Source organism: Tamandua tetradactyla, chromosome 1 (genome assembly GCF_023851605.1).
Source record: "Tamandua tetradactyla isolate mTamTet1 chromosome 1, mTamTet1.pri, whole genome shotgun sequence".
Taxonomy (NCBI): Eukaryota; Metazoa; Chordata; class Mammalia; order Pilosa; family Myrmecophagidae; genus Tamandua; species Tamandua tetradactyla.
In genome coordinates this window covers 180,348,686-180,365,739 of record NC_135327.1, presented here as the reverse complement: position 1 = coordinate 180,365,739, position 17,054 = coordinate 180,348,686, and the positions used below count along the sequence as shown (strand labels likewise).

The 17,054-nt window shown below is 36.3% G+C and overlaps 1 protein-coding gene across 1 annotated transcript in view; it reads left to right on the top strand.

Moving 5' to 3' along the window:
• DGKI (diacylglycerol kinase iota) overlaps positions 1–17,054 on the top strand; it is a 506,760-nt gene that overhangs the window by 415,678 nt on the left and 74,028 nt on the right. The window contains 4 exon segments of the mRNA XM_077143510.1: positions 3,687–3,756; positions 5,881–5,921; positions 6,828–6,955; positions 9,079–9,201. Coding sequence (XP_076999625.1) covers positions 3,687–3,756; positions 5,881–5,921; positions 6,828–6,955; positions 9,079–9,201 — 362 coding nt within the window.

The window sequence follows — 17,054 nt, the reverse complement described above, 5'->3', positions numbered from 1 at the left end:
CCTCCAACCTAAATGTTTTATTATATAAATTAATAGTTTTGATTTATTTTTTTAACCATTGAGGGATCTTAGGCCCCTTTGATAATCTCTTGAAAGTAATGCCCCCTTTCTCCAGGAAAATGCATGCACACATGTACGCACCAAATTTAGCATAGCATTTCATGGAGTTCAAGGACCACTGAACATATCTGAAGATGCACTAAAGTGTTTCAAAGTGCTTTGTGGCAGCCACTGTGCTTTTCACCTAGCAAACTGCTAACATTCTCTTTAAACAAAACCTCTTTCAAGGGTGATGAATTGTATAAATGCTTTTGGGATCAAGGTGTAAAGTAAATAGATGAACATAAAATAAGCAAAATGAATGTAGTCAGGTACTTGCATAAATCTCTCCACACACGCAGACACCTCCATGCAAAAAGGATTGCAATTATATCAGCCTGCAGTAAACTAGTCATGTGTCTGAGGTAATATATCATACTGCATATTATTAAACCAGACCAAATAATATCCAATTCTATTTAATTTTACTACCTTATCATTGTCAGTCTTTTGTTTCTTAAAATACTTAATATATTCAAACATTTATGTTTTCTTTCAGTCGATTCTTTATTAGAATTTTTTATATACTTCTTTTTAAAAAACAGTTTTTATTGTGAAGTATAACGTATAAACAGAAAAGTGATTAAATTTCAAAATACAGTTTAACAAGTTATAGAGCAAATTTCAGTGTATAGTTCAGGGTACAGTACCACAGTTTCAGGTATTTCTTTCTGGCTGTTCTAATACACTAGAAGCTAAAAAGAAATATCTATATAATGATGCAGTGCTCACAATCATTTGTTAAATCCTAACTTCTCAGTTACAACTCCTCCATCTCTTTTTGATCATTCTCTCAGACTTCAGGGATATTTGGGCAATGACCATTCTAACTTCTTCATACTGAGGAGGGATGTTGACAATATGGTAGGGGAATGCAGCTGGCTGATGTTCTGGGAGAGACTGGTTACTCTTAAGTTTCAGGGTGTAATTTGCTTAAGAGCAATCTGGAGGTTTTAAGTTTCTGGAAAATAAATTTAATAAGTAAAATTTTTATAGAGTCTTAGATATAGTCCAGGGTTTATAGGGTCGAGTTTTACTTAGGGAAATTGTGATACACTTACAGAATGTCTCTGTAGAATATTCAACATCAAAATTCAGAAAATATCCTTTATTTAAACCCCTTTACTCTTAGAGGAGATAGTCGTATTGCTGTTTAATATTTTTTATTTATTAATTTTCATAGTTGCCACTAAACATTTTTAATCACTTCAAATGTGTTGGTTTACAATTGCATTTCTCTCCAAAGCGAGAGATGTCAATAGCTTTATATGCTTTATAAAAATGCATTAAAGACCTTAAGTCTTTTTAAAGTAAAATAACATATATGCCAAAATATAATTATAGAAATTTTAAACATTTTGCCTATATATATCGGTACAAAGCACATGATGAGATTTTATTTAACTCATGTAGTGTGATGATAAAGCTAGTTCAGAAAAGAGGAATCTTTTATTTGTATTCATAGCTGTATCTATATGTCTCTCTACATAGATATATATAGATGTATAGATATATAGATACATTTATAAATTTAAATTTTTAGTTCAAATCCTGAGATCAAAATTTTCCCTATCAATTATTTAATTTTCAAAGTTAATTCATATTAAAAACTCAATACACTCACGCTTTCTAATAATGAGCTGGATGCCTTTTGTTCAACTATCTTTAGGCCAGGTTTCTAAAATATTAGCATGGAACAGACTCAATTGCAGGGCTTGTTAAAACAGATGGCTGGGTTCCATCCCAGGGTTTCTGTATACATGGGGTGGGGCCTGGGAATTTGCAGTTCTAACAAGTTTCCAGTTGCTGCTGCCAGCCCAGGTTCACATTTTGAAATTTACTGGTTTAAGCATAGGATCAAGTGAGGGTAGTGGGAAGTATTGATTATCTCCCAAAGTATTCCATGCAGCTTCTGATTGCCTCTCTAATTATCCTTATTGTGTTGTTCCCATTTCCTCCTGTTCTCCTTGTACACAGAAGATCACGCATCCCTGGGGTTTCAGCCGCCAGCTCTCTATTGCTGCCAGGGCAGCTGCGCTCTAGTGGTACACCCTATATTCGAACAACTCAAATCCATAATAAGGGTCAATCTCCCAGTGTCCTTCCTACAGAAACCTGGCTTCCCTCCTCAATTTCCCCATTTCTATCAGTGGTTGCACTATGAGCCAGAGTAAGAATCCTCTAAATCATGTGTTCTAAACTAGAGAGATCTTTTTAAATGCCAGATTGTAGTTTGTTGAGCTTCTCTTAGTAGATTTTTAATTTTTGAAAGTTTGGACACAAAGAGAAATTCCTTTCGGTGGTCAATCTGCCAGTTCCCCAGTCTGTTCTTTTGCTGATGTATCCTTAATTCTTTGTAAGAAATACAAGCTTCAGAGACTCTAAGGAAATTTGGGACTAAAGTAATATTGCACCAGGAAAGGTAGCTGATGATCACTTTGGAAAGTGGTTTTAGAAGAGTGGTGGGTCAGAAGCCAGGCTTTTAGAGGTTAGGACCGAAAGGATTAATGGGAATTAGAGGTAGGAGATACAAAACATAGGCTTCAGCAGTTTGGTAGAGCAAGGAAGGAGAGATTAAGAAAATTATCAGAAGATATAGCAAGATCAGTTGAAGGATTTATCATTTAAAGCGGGAACCATTTGAAGCAGAATACTCAATGAGTTTAAAAGTGGATGAGTAGATTTAAATAATTTATAGAAATAAAGTTACAAAGGAAGAATAGGAGAAAGAACTATAATTCAGAGATTAGATGAAGAGGTTAGTTCCAAAGAGGAGAGAAATATTTTTATTTACCAAGAGGAAAGAATGAGGGTACTCATATCAGAGAACATTGAGCTCAACTATTAAGGGGAGAATTGGGACTATTTAAGAAAAGTTAAAATTTTTAGAGAATGCCAGAATAGGTAAGCAGAGAGCGAGCTAGGTCAGTGTTGGACAGCATGATTCTGTTTTTAGGTGATGTTGGCATAGCTTTTCTTCCTTCTTGTCCACTTCTCTGCAGTCCAGGTAGAGTGGAGAAGAATGAGGGTAGAGATTTAATCTCCAAATGTGCTATGTATTTTCTTTTTCTCCATGCAGATGAATGATTTTGTGTAATAGATGCAACTCTAGTCCCAAGAAGTCACATGTATATGGATGATCTCTGGTTATTTTTAGTTGCTTAAGTCTAGTTTGACCACTAGAGGGATCTTGATCTTTCCCCTCCAGTGCCAATGCCCTAAACCTGTGTGGAGTGTGAATGACACCCCAGGTGCCACTTGTATCTGAGCTTCAGAGAAGAAAGGAAGAGATCCCTAGAAGGAAGCAAACTTCCCAAGTTATATCAATTATGAATGTTTAATGGAATAACTGATAAACTTCCTGGGGATTTTTTTGTGTGTCGAGGGGAGTTCTGTATGGAATAATTAATTTTAAAGTAAGGTCCTGTTTCTGTTTCTAGTGAAACATATAGTTTGGTTTCCTCACCAGTGCTTTGTTTAGAGAAGGTGCTCATTCTTAGATGTGGGCATTGTGGTAGAATGTCAAGTGATAGAAGTCCCTCAGGTTATTCAAAAGGAGCCCTGAGGATATGTGTATCTCTTTCCAGGACCATGAAACCTCCTTCCCCAGAGCCCTCTCAGCTCAGAGGCTCTCTCCACGGTGGTGCTTCCTAGATGGTGAGTGTTTCTGTATTTTCATGGGGTGGGGGGGTTGGGTGCAGCAGAGCAAGGCATTCATTGATAGAGTGGCCTCTAGTTTTCCCAAGGACTTTTTAGAAATCATGTGTGTGGCTCTCCCTGTTTGGTATTTGTATCACAAACAATGTGAATTTGCTGATGCCGCAGCACAGTTTTCCCAAAGTCATTTCCCTCTGAGCAAGTTGGTGAACTCTGGTTAGACTTCTCAGTATCAAATTCTTCAAGCTGACATTTCCCTTCCATCACCCATCGTTGTTATAGAACTTGCTGAGTGCTTATCTTAAATTAAGGCCAGTGGATGATACACATGAGATTGCTATTAATTTGTATGTTATTGCCTATTATGGAACTTTTCAAATTATTTTCACGAGACAGTCATTTCAATATGACCTAAAATTTTTTTAAAGGCTATAAAATTGCTGTTACATTCAAATCTGATCTGCTAAGCATGGTATATTGGTATGTTGGTTATTTTCTGCTTGCTTAATGAATCAATTTTCTATCTCAAGCATCTCCTGCTCTCCTAGAAGCTGCCTAATCCTCCTCCTCTGTCCAATTGCATATTGCAGTACAAGTCATGCACACTCTTGCTTATTTTTCACCCCATGTATTTACTACCCTATATTGCTCTCATCTGTGTGGGGCCATGGCTTTCATTGTTTGTCTGTGTTGCATCTGAGAGGATATGAATGTGGATAGAAGTGGGACAGGATGTGTGAGTATGTAGTCAGTTTTATGAAGATGGACACTTCTATCTATATGAAATCTAACCCACATAAGCCATGACGCAGTCTTTTAAATGGCTTATCCACTGCCCCTAAAGACAATTTACACTGCTTTTCCTTCACCTCCGTTTTTCAGTAGCAGTGAGGAACACAATCATTGGTTATTCTTGATCCACAGCAGAACTTATATTGAAGGAAATTATGAAAATACTTCATAATTGATACTTCATAATGGATTTTTCTGCTTTATATACAGTCTTGGAAAAAAACAACAACTGTGAATAATGTCCTTAACCCAGACATTACTTTTACCCTATAAAGTGTTTCCTTTAAAAACTTAAATTGAAAGGGTGATCATGTTTAAAAGAATAAAGTACAATAAGTCCTTCCTAGGCAGATTTCACTCCACTGTTACCTCTTAGAAGGCAGGGACCATGACTCTTGTTTCTAAGCGCAATTCCCTTCAGGGAGAAGCTACTCATTAAATATTTATGATTTTTGAGTGATTACTTGCACTTTGAGTTTTCCTCTCTAGTGCTGTGCTCTTTTTAGAAGATCTATTTATAATATTTTGGGCTCTGATAGATTTAAGTGAAGAAGAACATAATTCTCTTTAATACTGAGAATAATCAAAACAGTTTCTAGAAACCTGATGTTTGTAATTTAATTTTTTTTTCTCAAACCACAGATAGAGCCCCATCCCTTTTAGGAATGCTTAAATGATAATTTTTGCTAGTTTGGCTTCCTTCAGACACAGCTCTATGGATATGGTTCAAAACTGGAATGAGACCAGATGTGATCTCTGGCTCTCTGTTTCTTCAAGCTGTTTTCCAAAATGGGAATGACTTCTCTGAGAAGTCTGTCTAACTACAAGCTTCTTCTAGCTTTGTTTACTCAATAAACATCATATCGAATATAAATCCTGCTTAAGATTCCATGCGAATTTCTGGGGGATAAAAGAATAAATGAAACACAGATATTCTCAGAAGCGGGTATTTTTGTCTTTTAGTTATCTGTAAAAGTAGTTTCTGTAAGAAATTTAGATAAAATGCATATATGCGTAGAGTTAAGAACAATGAATTCTGTCTGGTGTAGGGAAGTTGGGACTGACTGAGGAAGGTTTCACAGGGAAGGACACACTGGAGTTGATCCTTAAGAGGCAAGTAAGAGTTAGCTAGCTATGGAGAAGGGCTTTCTAAGCAGTGGAAATGGCAGAGACAAAAGACATGAAATTTCTAAAATTTTCTTACGAGCTTTAGGACCCAGCTGTTAGTCCTGCATGGATGTGACATCAAGCTTCTGGGTAGGATAGTGGAAGAGACTAAATTTGATGCCAGATCAAAGAACATACTGAATGTCATATGGATTTTTTTTCTAGCAACTTCTGCTGATCGCTTTTATCGAATAGACAGATCTCAGGTAAGATTTCTTTAGCCTGTTTGTGAAAGTGAAAAGTTCCCAAGTAACTATATTTAAACCTAATACCATCAATTTTTTTTGCAACAAAAACCCTCAAGCATTCACAAATTTTGAAATGATATCAAAAGCCTAATCTATAACCTTTAAGTTGTTGTCAGATATTTTATGATCTGTGAGCTGAAGATAATATAATGAGTAGAGAAAGTAACTGGGCTTACAAATATCATCAGCCCACACTCCAAATTTTCATTCAAACTGAGTTCCTAATGACCTTTTTTTTGAGAGGATTTATGGTCCGGGAATCGAACCCGGGTCTCCCGCTTGAAAGGCGGGCATTCTAGACACTGAACCCTAGTCACCTTTTAAAGGTCATTTCTGGTTAGCAAGTTTGAGATAATGGGTGCATATCTGGGCTAGTTAGTTTCAATTAATCAATTCCAAGAGTTTGGTCATGAGGAAAAAATATTCCTACTTCTGGAAAAAATGTACAGTGTTGAATTTAGTGAGAAAACCAGTTGCTAACCATACCACTTAGCTTTGACCAGACCTTGGGGGTGGAAGTCCAGATTCCCTTATACTCATTCTGAAGTCTTCTTGTGTGGTACACTTCTTTGACAGTATTTTGGAGAAGAGGCAAAATCCTATCTGGTTACACCTAATGAGATTCTGGTCAGATAGGAGTCCCGAACCAAGAGGGACTCAACTCTCTCCCTCCCAAAAACCTTTTGTTGCAGTGTTGCCTCAGGGAGGGTGCCGGCTGGTCAGACCCGGACACTGCTCTGTGGGTATTTGACGTGTCATATGCTTTCATTACTCCTCAAGACGAAAAATGCTTTGTTTTGTTACTTCAGATAATGGATATCTATATCCTGCCGATCATCTGACAGACTTGGTTTTTCTCCTTAGGAACATTTACACTTTGTGATGGATATTTCCCAAGATGAGATTTTTATTCTGGACCCAGACATGGTGGTGTCCCAGCAGGCGGGAACACCTCCGGGAATGCCTGATCTGGTTGTGGAGCAAGCCTCAGGGTGAGTGTGCTTCTCCGTTGCTGGTGCAGCAGGGAGACCTGTCCTGGGTGACATCTTTATGTGGTTTGGCTTTGGATTTGATGTTCTCGTGACACCAAATAATTTTTTAAAAGTAGATTTCTAGTGCATTTCCTTAGAGTGGGATATAGCTTATTCCATTATAAGTATGCCTTATAAATGACTGTATGGAGTACTGTTTGCCAACCAGATTCACATTATGTCCTCTTTACACACTGTACCAACCCTTCCTAACAAGCCTATGAAATGCCACTCCTATTTGTGTATATGTGTATATCCATAGTAACCATATTTTCCAAATTAAAGTTAACACAGATGACTTAACTGTACCATCGTTTTTTTCTCTCCTCCTCCTCCTCCTTTTCCCCCCTCCTCCCTTTTCCCTCTTCTTGTCACTCTCACTTCCCCACTTCCTTCCCCTTCCCCCTCTTCCTCTCTCTTCTTCTCATCCATCCCCAGCCCTTCCTTCTTCCTCTTCTATTGCCAAGCATAGATTATACAACAATAACTACAACATACTCAGTACTTATTATGAGCAACATACTATGATAAATGTCTTTCCTGCATCCCAATTACTACCTGTTCATAGTTACCTAGCTACTTTAACTGTTCTCTGCTTGCTTCTTCATCTATAAAATGGAAATAATAATACCTACTCACACAATTATTGTAATGAGGAAATGATTTGATACATGTGAAGCACTTAGAATAGTAAATATCATATTATTAAAATCATCACCTTCATCATTATCATCACTTCACAACAAACCTGCAGGTTTGGTACCATTATTATCCCAAATTCATAATAAGAAAATTCCTGCTTAGGGGATTTTATTCCTTATCTAATATTGTACAGAAAATTAGTGGCAGACCCAGGTTTTTTGATGCCAGAACACCTGTATTTAACTACCACGTCACACCACCAAAACATTACTATTTCTAGATTATTTCAACAATTAAAAAAAATATTCAGAGCTCTTTATATGTCAGATACTAGTGTGAGCATTTAAGAAATAACAGTGGAAAGATAAAAACGATAAAAATCTCTGCCCTTTTGGAGTCAAATGGATTTCAGTGGCTTACTGATATATGGAGGGTAAGGAGTTGAAATAAGGATTACTGTGGAAAGTACACACATGTACTCAAAGAGCATATGCACATTGAGTACATATACTCACACAATATAAATGGGTAACTCCTATCCTTGTTTACCACTGTTCATTAATTTATTTGACCACTGTTGCTGTTTCTGGGTGTCTCCACTCTGACAGGGCCAGTTGATAGTCCTGGCATGTGCTGAGTCTGTGGGGAATTAGGAGGAGACATAAGAGGCCGTCCTGGGCACATGTTTAGCTATGTTTGGGAAGGTGGCAGGACCAGTGATATCGAAGCTGTCCTGACATGAAGAGACAGGCTAGCAGGTACAAGGAATGGCCTGATGTTACCCTGGGTGTGAGAAGGTGGTGGAGAAGGCTGCTTTCCCAGGCAGTGTAATATAAATCAAACCTGTTAGTTGGAGAAGAGCAAGTATGATGTGTCTTACTGCAGAATCAGTAGGTGTGGGGGTCTGGGTGTCCTCCCACCCAACTTGAGCTCTAAGGTTTGGTCTGATAAAGGGTGAACTCCTTCTGCTAAGCTAGCTGTGGTCATTCTCTTCATGTCAAAAATGACCCAAAGAAATGGCCTTGTACTGGGTTTGATGTCAATTAGCGCCATTTCCAAATATATAAAGTAACCTGAACTTGAACTGAAACTTGAATCAGTCCATTTCTTATTTCTCATCAGTTGTCCCTCTATAAATGCAATAAGAACAAGGTTTCAGTGAAAGAGGATGAGCTTTGTTATTTTCTAATTATCATCTCTGTACCAGGCCCATTACTTCTTATTCATGGTTTCCTCATCTGTAAAGTGGACAGAATCATATAAATAGTTAACAATTGTCAAGAGAATTAAATGAAACACTGAATGTAATGTACCTAGTAAATGTCCAGTAAAGGTTAATTTCCCTTCTCACCTTTAGAGACAAGAATCACCTTGAAGAAGACTAGACTGAGTCTTGAGGCTGACTTTGAATGCTTAACTGTTTGGGGCTCTCTTTCTCTCAGGATGTCAGACTGGTGGAATCCAGCTCTACGGAAACGCATGCTGAGTGACAGCGGGCTGGGAATGATAACTCCACATTACGAGGACTCAGATATGAAAGATATCAGCCACTCCCATGTGCTACAGTAAGAGTTCTCTCTACTCTTTCTCTGTGACACAGATTGCTGGGAGGGGATTGGACCATGGGATTTTTTAAAAAATATTTTAATTGAGAACTCTTCACACACATACATTCCATATATGGTGTACAATCAGTGGCTCACAATATCATCACATAGTTGTATATTCATCACCATGATGATTTTTAGAACATTTGCATCACTCCAGAAAAAGCAAAAAAAAAAGAAAAAACTCGTCAATCCCATACTCTTTACCCGTCCCACTCACTGACAACTAGTATTTCACTCTGTTTTTTACACTTTATCCCTCCCTATTATTTATTTATTTTTTATCCTTATTTTTTGAATCATCTATCCATACCCTGGATAAAAGATGTATTGGACACAAGTTTTTCACAATCACATGATCACACTGTAAAAGGTATATTGTTATACAATCATCTCCAGGATTCACGGCTACTGGAGCACTGTGGGATATTAACCAACAGAAAGATTGTCTTTTTTATGGTACTCACTCTGTCTCATGTCTGTGTCACTCTGGCTAGGAACTCTATTTACCTTGCTTTTATCCATCCCAAACTTCTGCTGGAGCCTCAGATTCCATTTCTTTTGCTCCTGAGCCACAAGTAGGCTTTACTGGAGTCTAGTGTTTATTAGGCACTCTTACATTTGCCATAATCATAAGGATATGCATGAGGGTGAACATGAGTACTTTGGAAATGGCATTTGTGTGGACATTTTTACTTGCTATTATTTCTCTCTTTTATTTATCTTAAGTCCTAAGCCTATGGACATGTGCTATATGTAATATTGCCACTTGGTTTTGTTGGCTAAAGTGGCATGCTGCTTGTTTTGTGGTTTCAGTTTCAATGGGTAATCAATATGTCATTTGTTCATAGATCACAAATTATAGATGTGCTTTCTTCTCAGGTTTGAGTACGGTCAGAAAGTAAGAGGGATGTTGGAATTTTGCAGATATTTGGATTGAGCGAATCTTTTCTCCTGCCATCCCTCTTTGCAGGAGCAGGTCCTAGGTGCAGTCTGTGGTCATAGACACACTCATTCACACCCGTTGTTTAACTTCATGTCAATTACCCATCTCAGAGGTCATACACATTCATGATAATTCATGAAATTAGGCTGGTTCTGAGTCCTTTCAGGTCCTAGTCGAATAGTTGGCAATGACCTTATAACCTGCAGTTTTATTATTTTGGCTTAGAAGCCTAAGGTGAACTGAAGAGTCAAGACCATGCATTGTTTCTCAGAGTGGAAGCAATTTCAGTATGACAAAAGAGAGAAAAATGGGAAATCTGAAGCTAATTATTTCATTGGCAAAGGTTCTGCTCAGACACCCCTAGGGCAAAGGGAGTCTTCATTTTAATTGCTTCTCTGTACTGCTTCTTATTTTGTTGTGTGAAGAGGGGAGAGGAAAAATGAATTACTATGGATTTTCCTTTTTAATTAAACTGTGTTGTTAGCTTCTGATGGCACTTTGATTGCTTGCAGTTCAAGGATGTTTTTCCATTTCCCTTTGTTACAGAACTGAGGCTTGTGAACCAGGGTGAGTCAACCACCCACTGATGGCTAAAACAGTGGCCAGCTATCTGCTGCAGGAATACTTAGTATAAAGTTAGTGTTTTAAATAGCCAGAGAAATAGAAATTAAGCCTAGACACAGAAGATGAGTTGTAGTTTTCTTATATCCAGGCTGGAGTATGATCTTAATCTAATTTCCTATGCCTCGATGTTTCTCTACATAGGATTTTAATATTCATATCATTATATATTGAATGATTTTTCCAAGATACTAAATGTTCTCTCAAAGAATCATAAATCAATATACCACATTATATAAAAGCCAAATTCTTAACACCCTACATCAAAATCAATTCTTATTATTTATTTAGATTATATCATTCTTTCAGGAATCTATCTTAATTTTTTATTGATCTTCAATTGGCACCTATAAGTTTTTCTGGTCATTTATAACACCTTACTTCTTAAATACACTAGATTAGCTTATTCTGTTTCAAAATTCTCTGCAAAATAACTTGAATGAAACATTCAAACATTCACCTCTAGTCTTTGAGTCTTTCCAGCTGAATCCCAAGACATTTGGACTGGATACAAACCATACCCACCAGGCTCTTCTGAATTCCTGACCCACAGAATACATATGCATAATAAAATGGTTTTTGAAAAGCATGTGTTCACATGTGCGAGTATACACACATACTCAAATACTTTCTCCTAGTTTGTCCATTCTTTTAAAATTTTTCTAATTTTATTTTTGTGTCCATTTATCTTTAGGAAGCCCATCTTATTAATTCCTTCAGAGATCATCATTGATACAAAGAAGTACAAGTACAGTTGCAGTTATAGATGTGTCTAATAGTGTTAGTAATAACTACCATTGAAAAATCTCCTGCTTGCTTTGCTCCATAGTTACATTGTTTCGACTTCTTTCAACAACTTTTGAAGTTAGCCATTACTTAAAAGGTGAGTAAACTGATGCTCACCAGGTAACTAAGTACCCATCTTAGTTACCCAGATAGTAAGTGTGCCAATTGTGGTTTGAACCCTGGTTGGTTAAACCACTGACTCCATGCTTTTTCCACTGTACTACACTACCTTCCCTAAGAGACGGTGTAAAGGCATTCTGTAATGAAGAAGGCATGGTACCCAGGGCCCAAGAAAGATTTTTATTTTGATTTATGTATTTTTTTAGTACTTGTAAAGTTTGTAATGTAAGGGTATATTAGGTACATATTAATATATGAGGGCAGTGTGACAGTGGCTCAGTGGCACTTTCCACCTGCCATGCCGGAGACCCAGGTTTGATTCCTGGTGCCTGCCCATGGAAAAAAAAAAATGTATGTAATGTCTGAGAGCAAATATACCCCAAAGTAAATATGGCTGTGAGTTATTTAATTAATTAATTAATTACTTATTCTGCATGGACAGGCACTAGGGATTGAACCCTGGTGTCTGGCATGGCAGGCAAGAACACTGCCTGCTGAGCCACCGTGGCTTGCCGTGCGAGTTAATTTTAAAGCAGTTTTTTTTGCTTTAAAAAAGGGAAATTAAAACAAAAGAAAAGATGTTAAAATCCTATTTAAAATTTATTGAATACAAATTAAATATGTCCCAAATCCAAATAAATAAAAAATTGTATAAAAGGTACTCATATACCAGCCACCCTCATATCATTTTATTTTTTGATTAAATTTGCATTTGGTCTTTCTTTTGATCCATGAACAGCATAGGGTAGCATATGAATATACAGTATGGTTTTGTGTTTTTTTTTTCACTTCTATCATACATTGTGTGTACTTTTAAAACTTGTCATTTCATTCAACTTCATATGTTTGAATTTTGTCCTTATTGACACATTATTTTTGTTTGGCATTAATATTCCATAAATAAATATGCCATAATTTATTTATTCATTCTGCTATTGATTTGTAATATGTTACTATTTTAAAAATACAGTGGGATGTCTTTGTAAGTTGTCTTCTGCATTGTAGGGTATATATACAGTTTCAACTTATTGTTTGATATTAACAAGTTTACCTTTCCAGCGGGAATATTTAAGAATTATTAGTGAAAAGGGCCTGAAAAATTAGAATAATATTCTAAGTATGATCAGCACCTATTGCTCTCTGTGTTTAAGCCACATTCAAGCTGGGGATAGAACAAGTTCATTTTTAACATCCTGCTACAATGCTAAATAACCCACTATCTAAAAGGAAGTCAAAAGGGAGAAATTTTAAACCCTAAGAACTGAAAATACTAGTTGTCAGAATTTTCAGGTCACCACTAAAGCAGTACTGACATGAAGATTTATAGTGCTAAATTCATTTGTCAAGGAGAAAATGATTGCATACAACCAAGCAAAGCATTCAATTTGATAAACTGGGGAAAGAGTCCCAGAGTAAAGAACAAAAGAAACAGGAAGGAAGAAAAATAATAAAGATAAAGACAGAAGTCAATTACATGGAGAATAGAGCAAACAAAATAGATGATGAAACAAAAATTCAAAAATGATTCTTTGCAAAGCTAAATAAGAGAGAGTAAGACAAAGCTCTGAGAAGACTGATGGGGCTGGGATGTGGTGGATTATGAGGACTGGAAGAGAATTGCAACTAAAATGTTTCCCCCAACTCATTCTTCTCCCACTTCTGCCATAACCTTCATACTTCTACTTACTCAACCTGTTTAGTCTCCTCAGGATTTTTTTATAGTTTCTAACTTCGGTTTCTTAGATCCATCCCCTCCTCCTACTTCAGGGAGAGTGAGAGGGAATAAACAGACTGAGTTTGCTCTCATTTCTGGAATCTGCTGCATTTCTATTATAATCCCATTTAGAAAGAGATTATAATGTTTTGAGGAATTTATTTGTTAAATTAAAAAAAAATGCACATTTATACACAGGTCCTCTGGGAGGAGCTATAATTCCAAAGAAGGATGTATGGCACATATAGTGCATTCAATAATTAGAGTAAATGAATCTAATAAAAATCAATTTTGAGAACTGCTTTTGAGATAAATTAGAGAAAGGTGATTGACTTACATTACGAGTGCTATAACCATCCTGAGTATGTTTTTAAACTAAAAAAAAGGATGTTCTAGTGTTTGAAGAGAATTCCACTTACAGAAACATGATTCTGGAAACGTTTGCTCCTATCATTAATTGTACCATTACTACCAATGACAAGACTATATTTCACTCTGACAAAAGATTAATAAGGAAGGATTTAGCTTAAATTTTAGCAGACAGAATCTGTTTGAGAACATAAGGAAGAATTTTCCAACTTTAGAAATAATTAAGAAGATAGTTCCACACAAAAATAGTGAAACTCTGGTATATTCTAAATCATCGATGGGAAGAGGGCAGAACCCCTCTGAGTCAGATGGGTTCTTTAAATGCTGCTTTAATTTTTGAATCAGTGTCATCTTTTCCAGTCTTTCGATCCCATGGTTTATGAGAAATTCCCAAACTGATTGAAAGAGATGCACTTGGTCTTAGTGTCACTAAGTTCTAAGCATGAAAAAACTAAAATGAAGGGCTCTGACACAGGTAAAACTAGAATATCTTGCCACTGTACTAAGACACTGGGGAGACATTGCAGTGAATCACCCCAGAGCAAATATCCAATCCAGACATCTGGGTGTAGGCAGCTGTTATCTAATCAGCTAAGCAGAACTAATGGATTTTTATGATTAGCATAGCATTTCCAGCTCAAATGGCAGATAATGGTATCAAAGATGGAACTACAATTCATGAGGTCCTATTTTCTATTTTATTAGGATTCCAAAAAACAGATTGAACCATTCATTCATGCATTCATTCATTCATTGATCAAGTGAATATTGAGCCCCTATTATGTAGAAATACTTAGACTCTGAAGATTTAAAACTAAATAAGACATAAATATTGCCCTAGAAGAGTTTTTATGGTAAGGAAAAATATTAAGTAAACCAATTATTATTGTTCACTCTGTTAAGTGCTATAATGGATATATGACTAGAGTATTCTGAAAACAAGAGCGAATAGAGTTTCCCCAGATTACAAGAGGAAATAGAATTCCTTCAGATTTCATTTTTAATGAATTAATGAAAATATTAGTCCCTAAGAAAAGAAATAGTGTTTCCAGGAATTCTTTACTTGTTTTCTTCAACCTTTGCACATTAACAGATAAGGATTTGGTTTTCTTTCTTCATTATTTAGTTGGAAATACACCTCATATAACTGAAGGCACTTAATGATAGTTTGTATCACTTTACCCAATGTGTGCTTAAGAAAATTTGTACACTTGGCAAATTGCTTAGTGATAACTAAACTACCTAATGCTTTAAACTGAAAAATTGGCCTTTTAGTGTAATCTAAAATTCTTAGTCATCATATCCAGAGGACAGCCATGGGTTCCTGTTTGGAATGATGGAAATGTTTGGTAATGGATGGTTGTGATGGTAGCAAAACATTGTGAACACAATTAACAGCACTGAGATATATATATGAATGTGATTAAAGGGTAAATATTAGATTGTATAGATAGTAACAGAATAAAATTTTTAAAAAGTCCATGGAATTATGTTAAACTATGGACTTTAATTAAACAGTACAATAATAAAAAATGTGCCATCATCAATTTTTAACAAATGTTCCACACCAATGCAAGGTGCTGGTGGTAGGTTGGAATATGGGAATACTGTAATCTACGTACGTTTTTTTCTGAAACCCACAACTTCTCTACTACAGAAAAAAAAAAAAGAAAAATAGGAGACAGCTCTGGGAACTCCCCCACTTTCAAACACTCAAAAACTCTTGCCTGAACGTAGGAGCAGCAACTTAATACATTTCATGTCCTCAACTATTTCTTTTACCCAATTTCTTCTTGGAACACTAGGCAATGACCTGAACCTAATAAAAATAATATTTGTGCTTATTGTCAGAGTTCTAGGTTCACAACAGGTAGACAGACTTTTGGGTGACAATTTTGGTTGGGGAAATATTCTTTGAGCATCACAGTCAGATAAGAGGGAGAAAATTAATCTTTTATACAGGTTTGGCTGGGAAATATCTTAGAAATGAAATCAGTGCTCTCAGCATAGAGATAGTTCCTTGCATCTGTTTCACTGAGATAGTTGGATCCTATCCTCACTTACCTTTGATCTAAATCTTGCTCTCTGGCTAATCACTCAAGCTGGAGAAACTGCAGTACAGTTGCCATGAATCTTTTCTTCTTCTCTTTCTCCCTGCCTTACCTCAAGCATTTGAAATCCTATTTAGCCAAACACATATAATACTCTGAAACTATGATGTGCAATTTTTTCCTCAAACAGTTATAAAATATAGAAGCCCTAAAGCTCTTGGGGAAAATGGGCTCCCATTTCCATTTTCAAGCTCAGATAGTGGCAGAGAATTCCCTATTCATCAATGGTTTTAAGAAACACTGAAGGAAAAAAAACCGCTCTGGTAAATATGCTTTAATGTTAGATATCAACTTTATATACAATGATGTCAAGAAATTTTGGCCTTCAGTTTCCATGAGTGCCAAATTTTTGCCCGTGATTATAGCATAGGGAAATATTGCTATCATTCAGAGGCTCTCTTTTTTCATTTGTAAAAGATGTCAGCCTTATCTGCTTACTTTTCAGGAATACTGTGAATAAGAGAGAGTTGATTAAGTCCTTTTTTACACTATTAGACAAGTTGTGTCTTGCTCACTTTGTATCTGCAGCACTTTGCACCACACCAGATGTAGAAAGCATTCAATATTGCAGGCATATTGAATGAATGTTGGATTTTAAAGAGAAGACGCTCTATCAAACCGAAGTAGGTATTTCTATTTACATTACTGTAGGAAAACCACTGCTAATCACATAGGGATTGTAACACAAGACTGTGTAAAGTGTTAAACCTTTTTCTTAGACTGTGGAATCCATTTTTTTGTATTTCAAACTTTAAATATGCATATGTTTGAGCCAGGAAATTCACATACCAAAATAATAAGGATGTACAGAATCCCTGACTCAGAAAAATGCTGATAATTCACAATGAAAAAGCAGAAGATAGCTGTGTTGAATGCAGAAAGGTAAAGACACCACTGATGAGTATAGGGTGACCGACGAAGAAGAAGCCTGTGCAGTGAGATGTTTTTTTATGATGTATCTGTATTACTTAGCTCATTTAAGGGAAGTTTAATCCTTGAAGATATGTTAGATGTTCATTGAATGAAGAGGAAGATTTCTTGGCACATAGGAAACCATCAGCCATCAAAACTTTAAGCAACAGGATCCTAGGACTCTCCAGGGAATACAAGGAGGCAAGGTCAAACCAGAGCACTAGGATGGGTG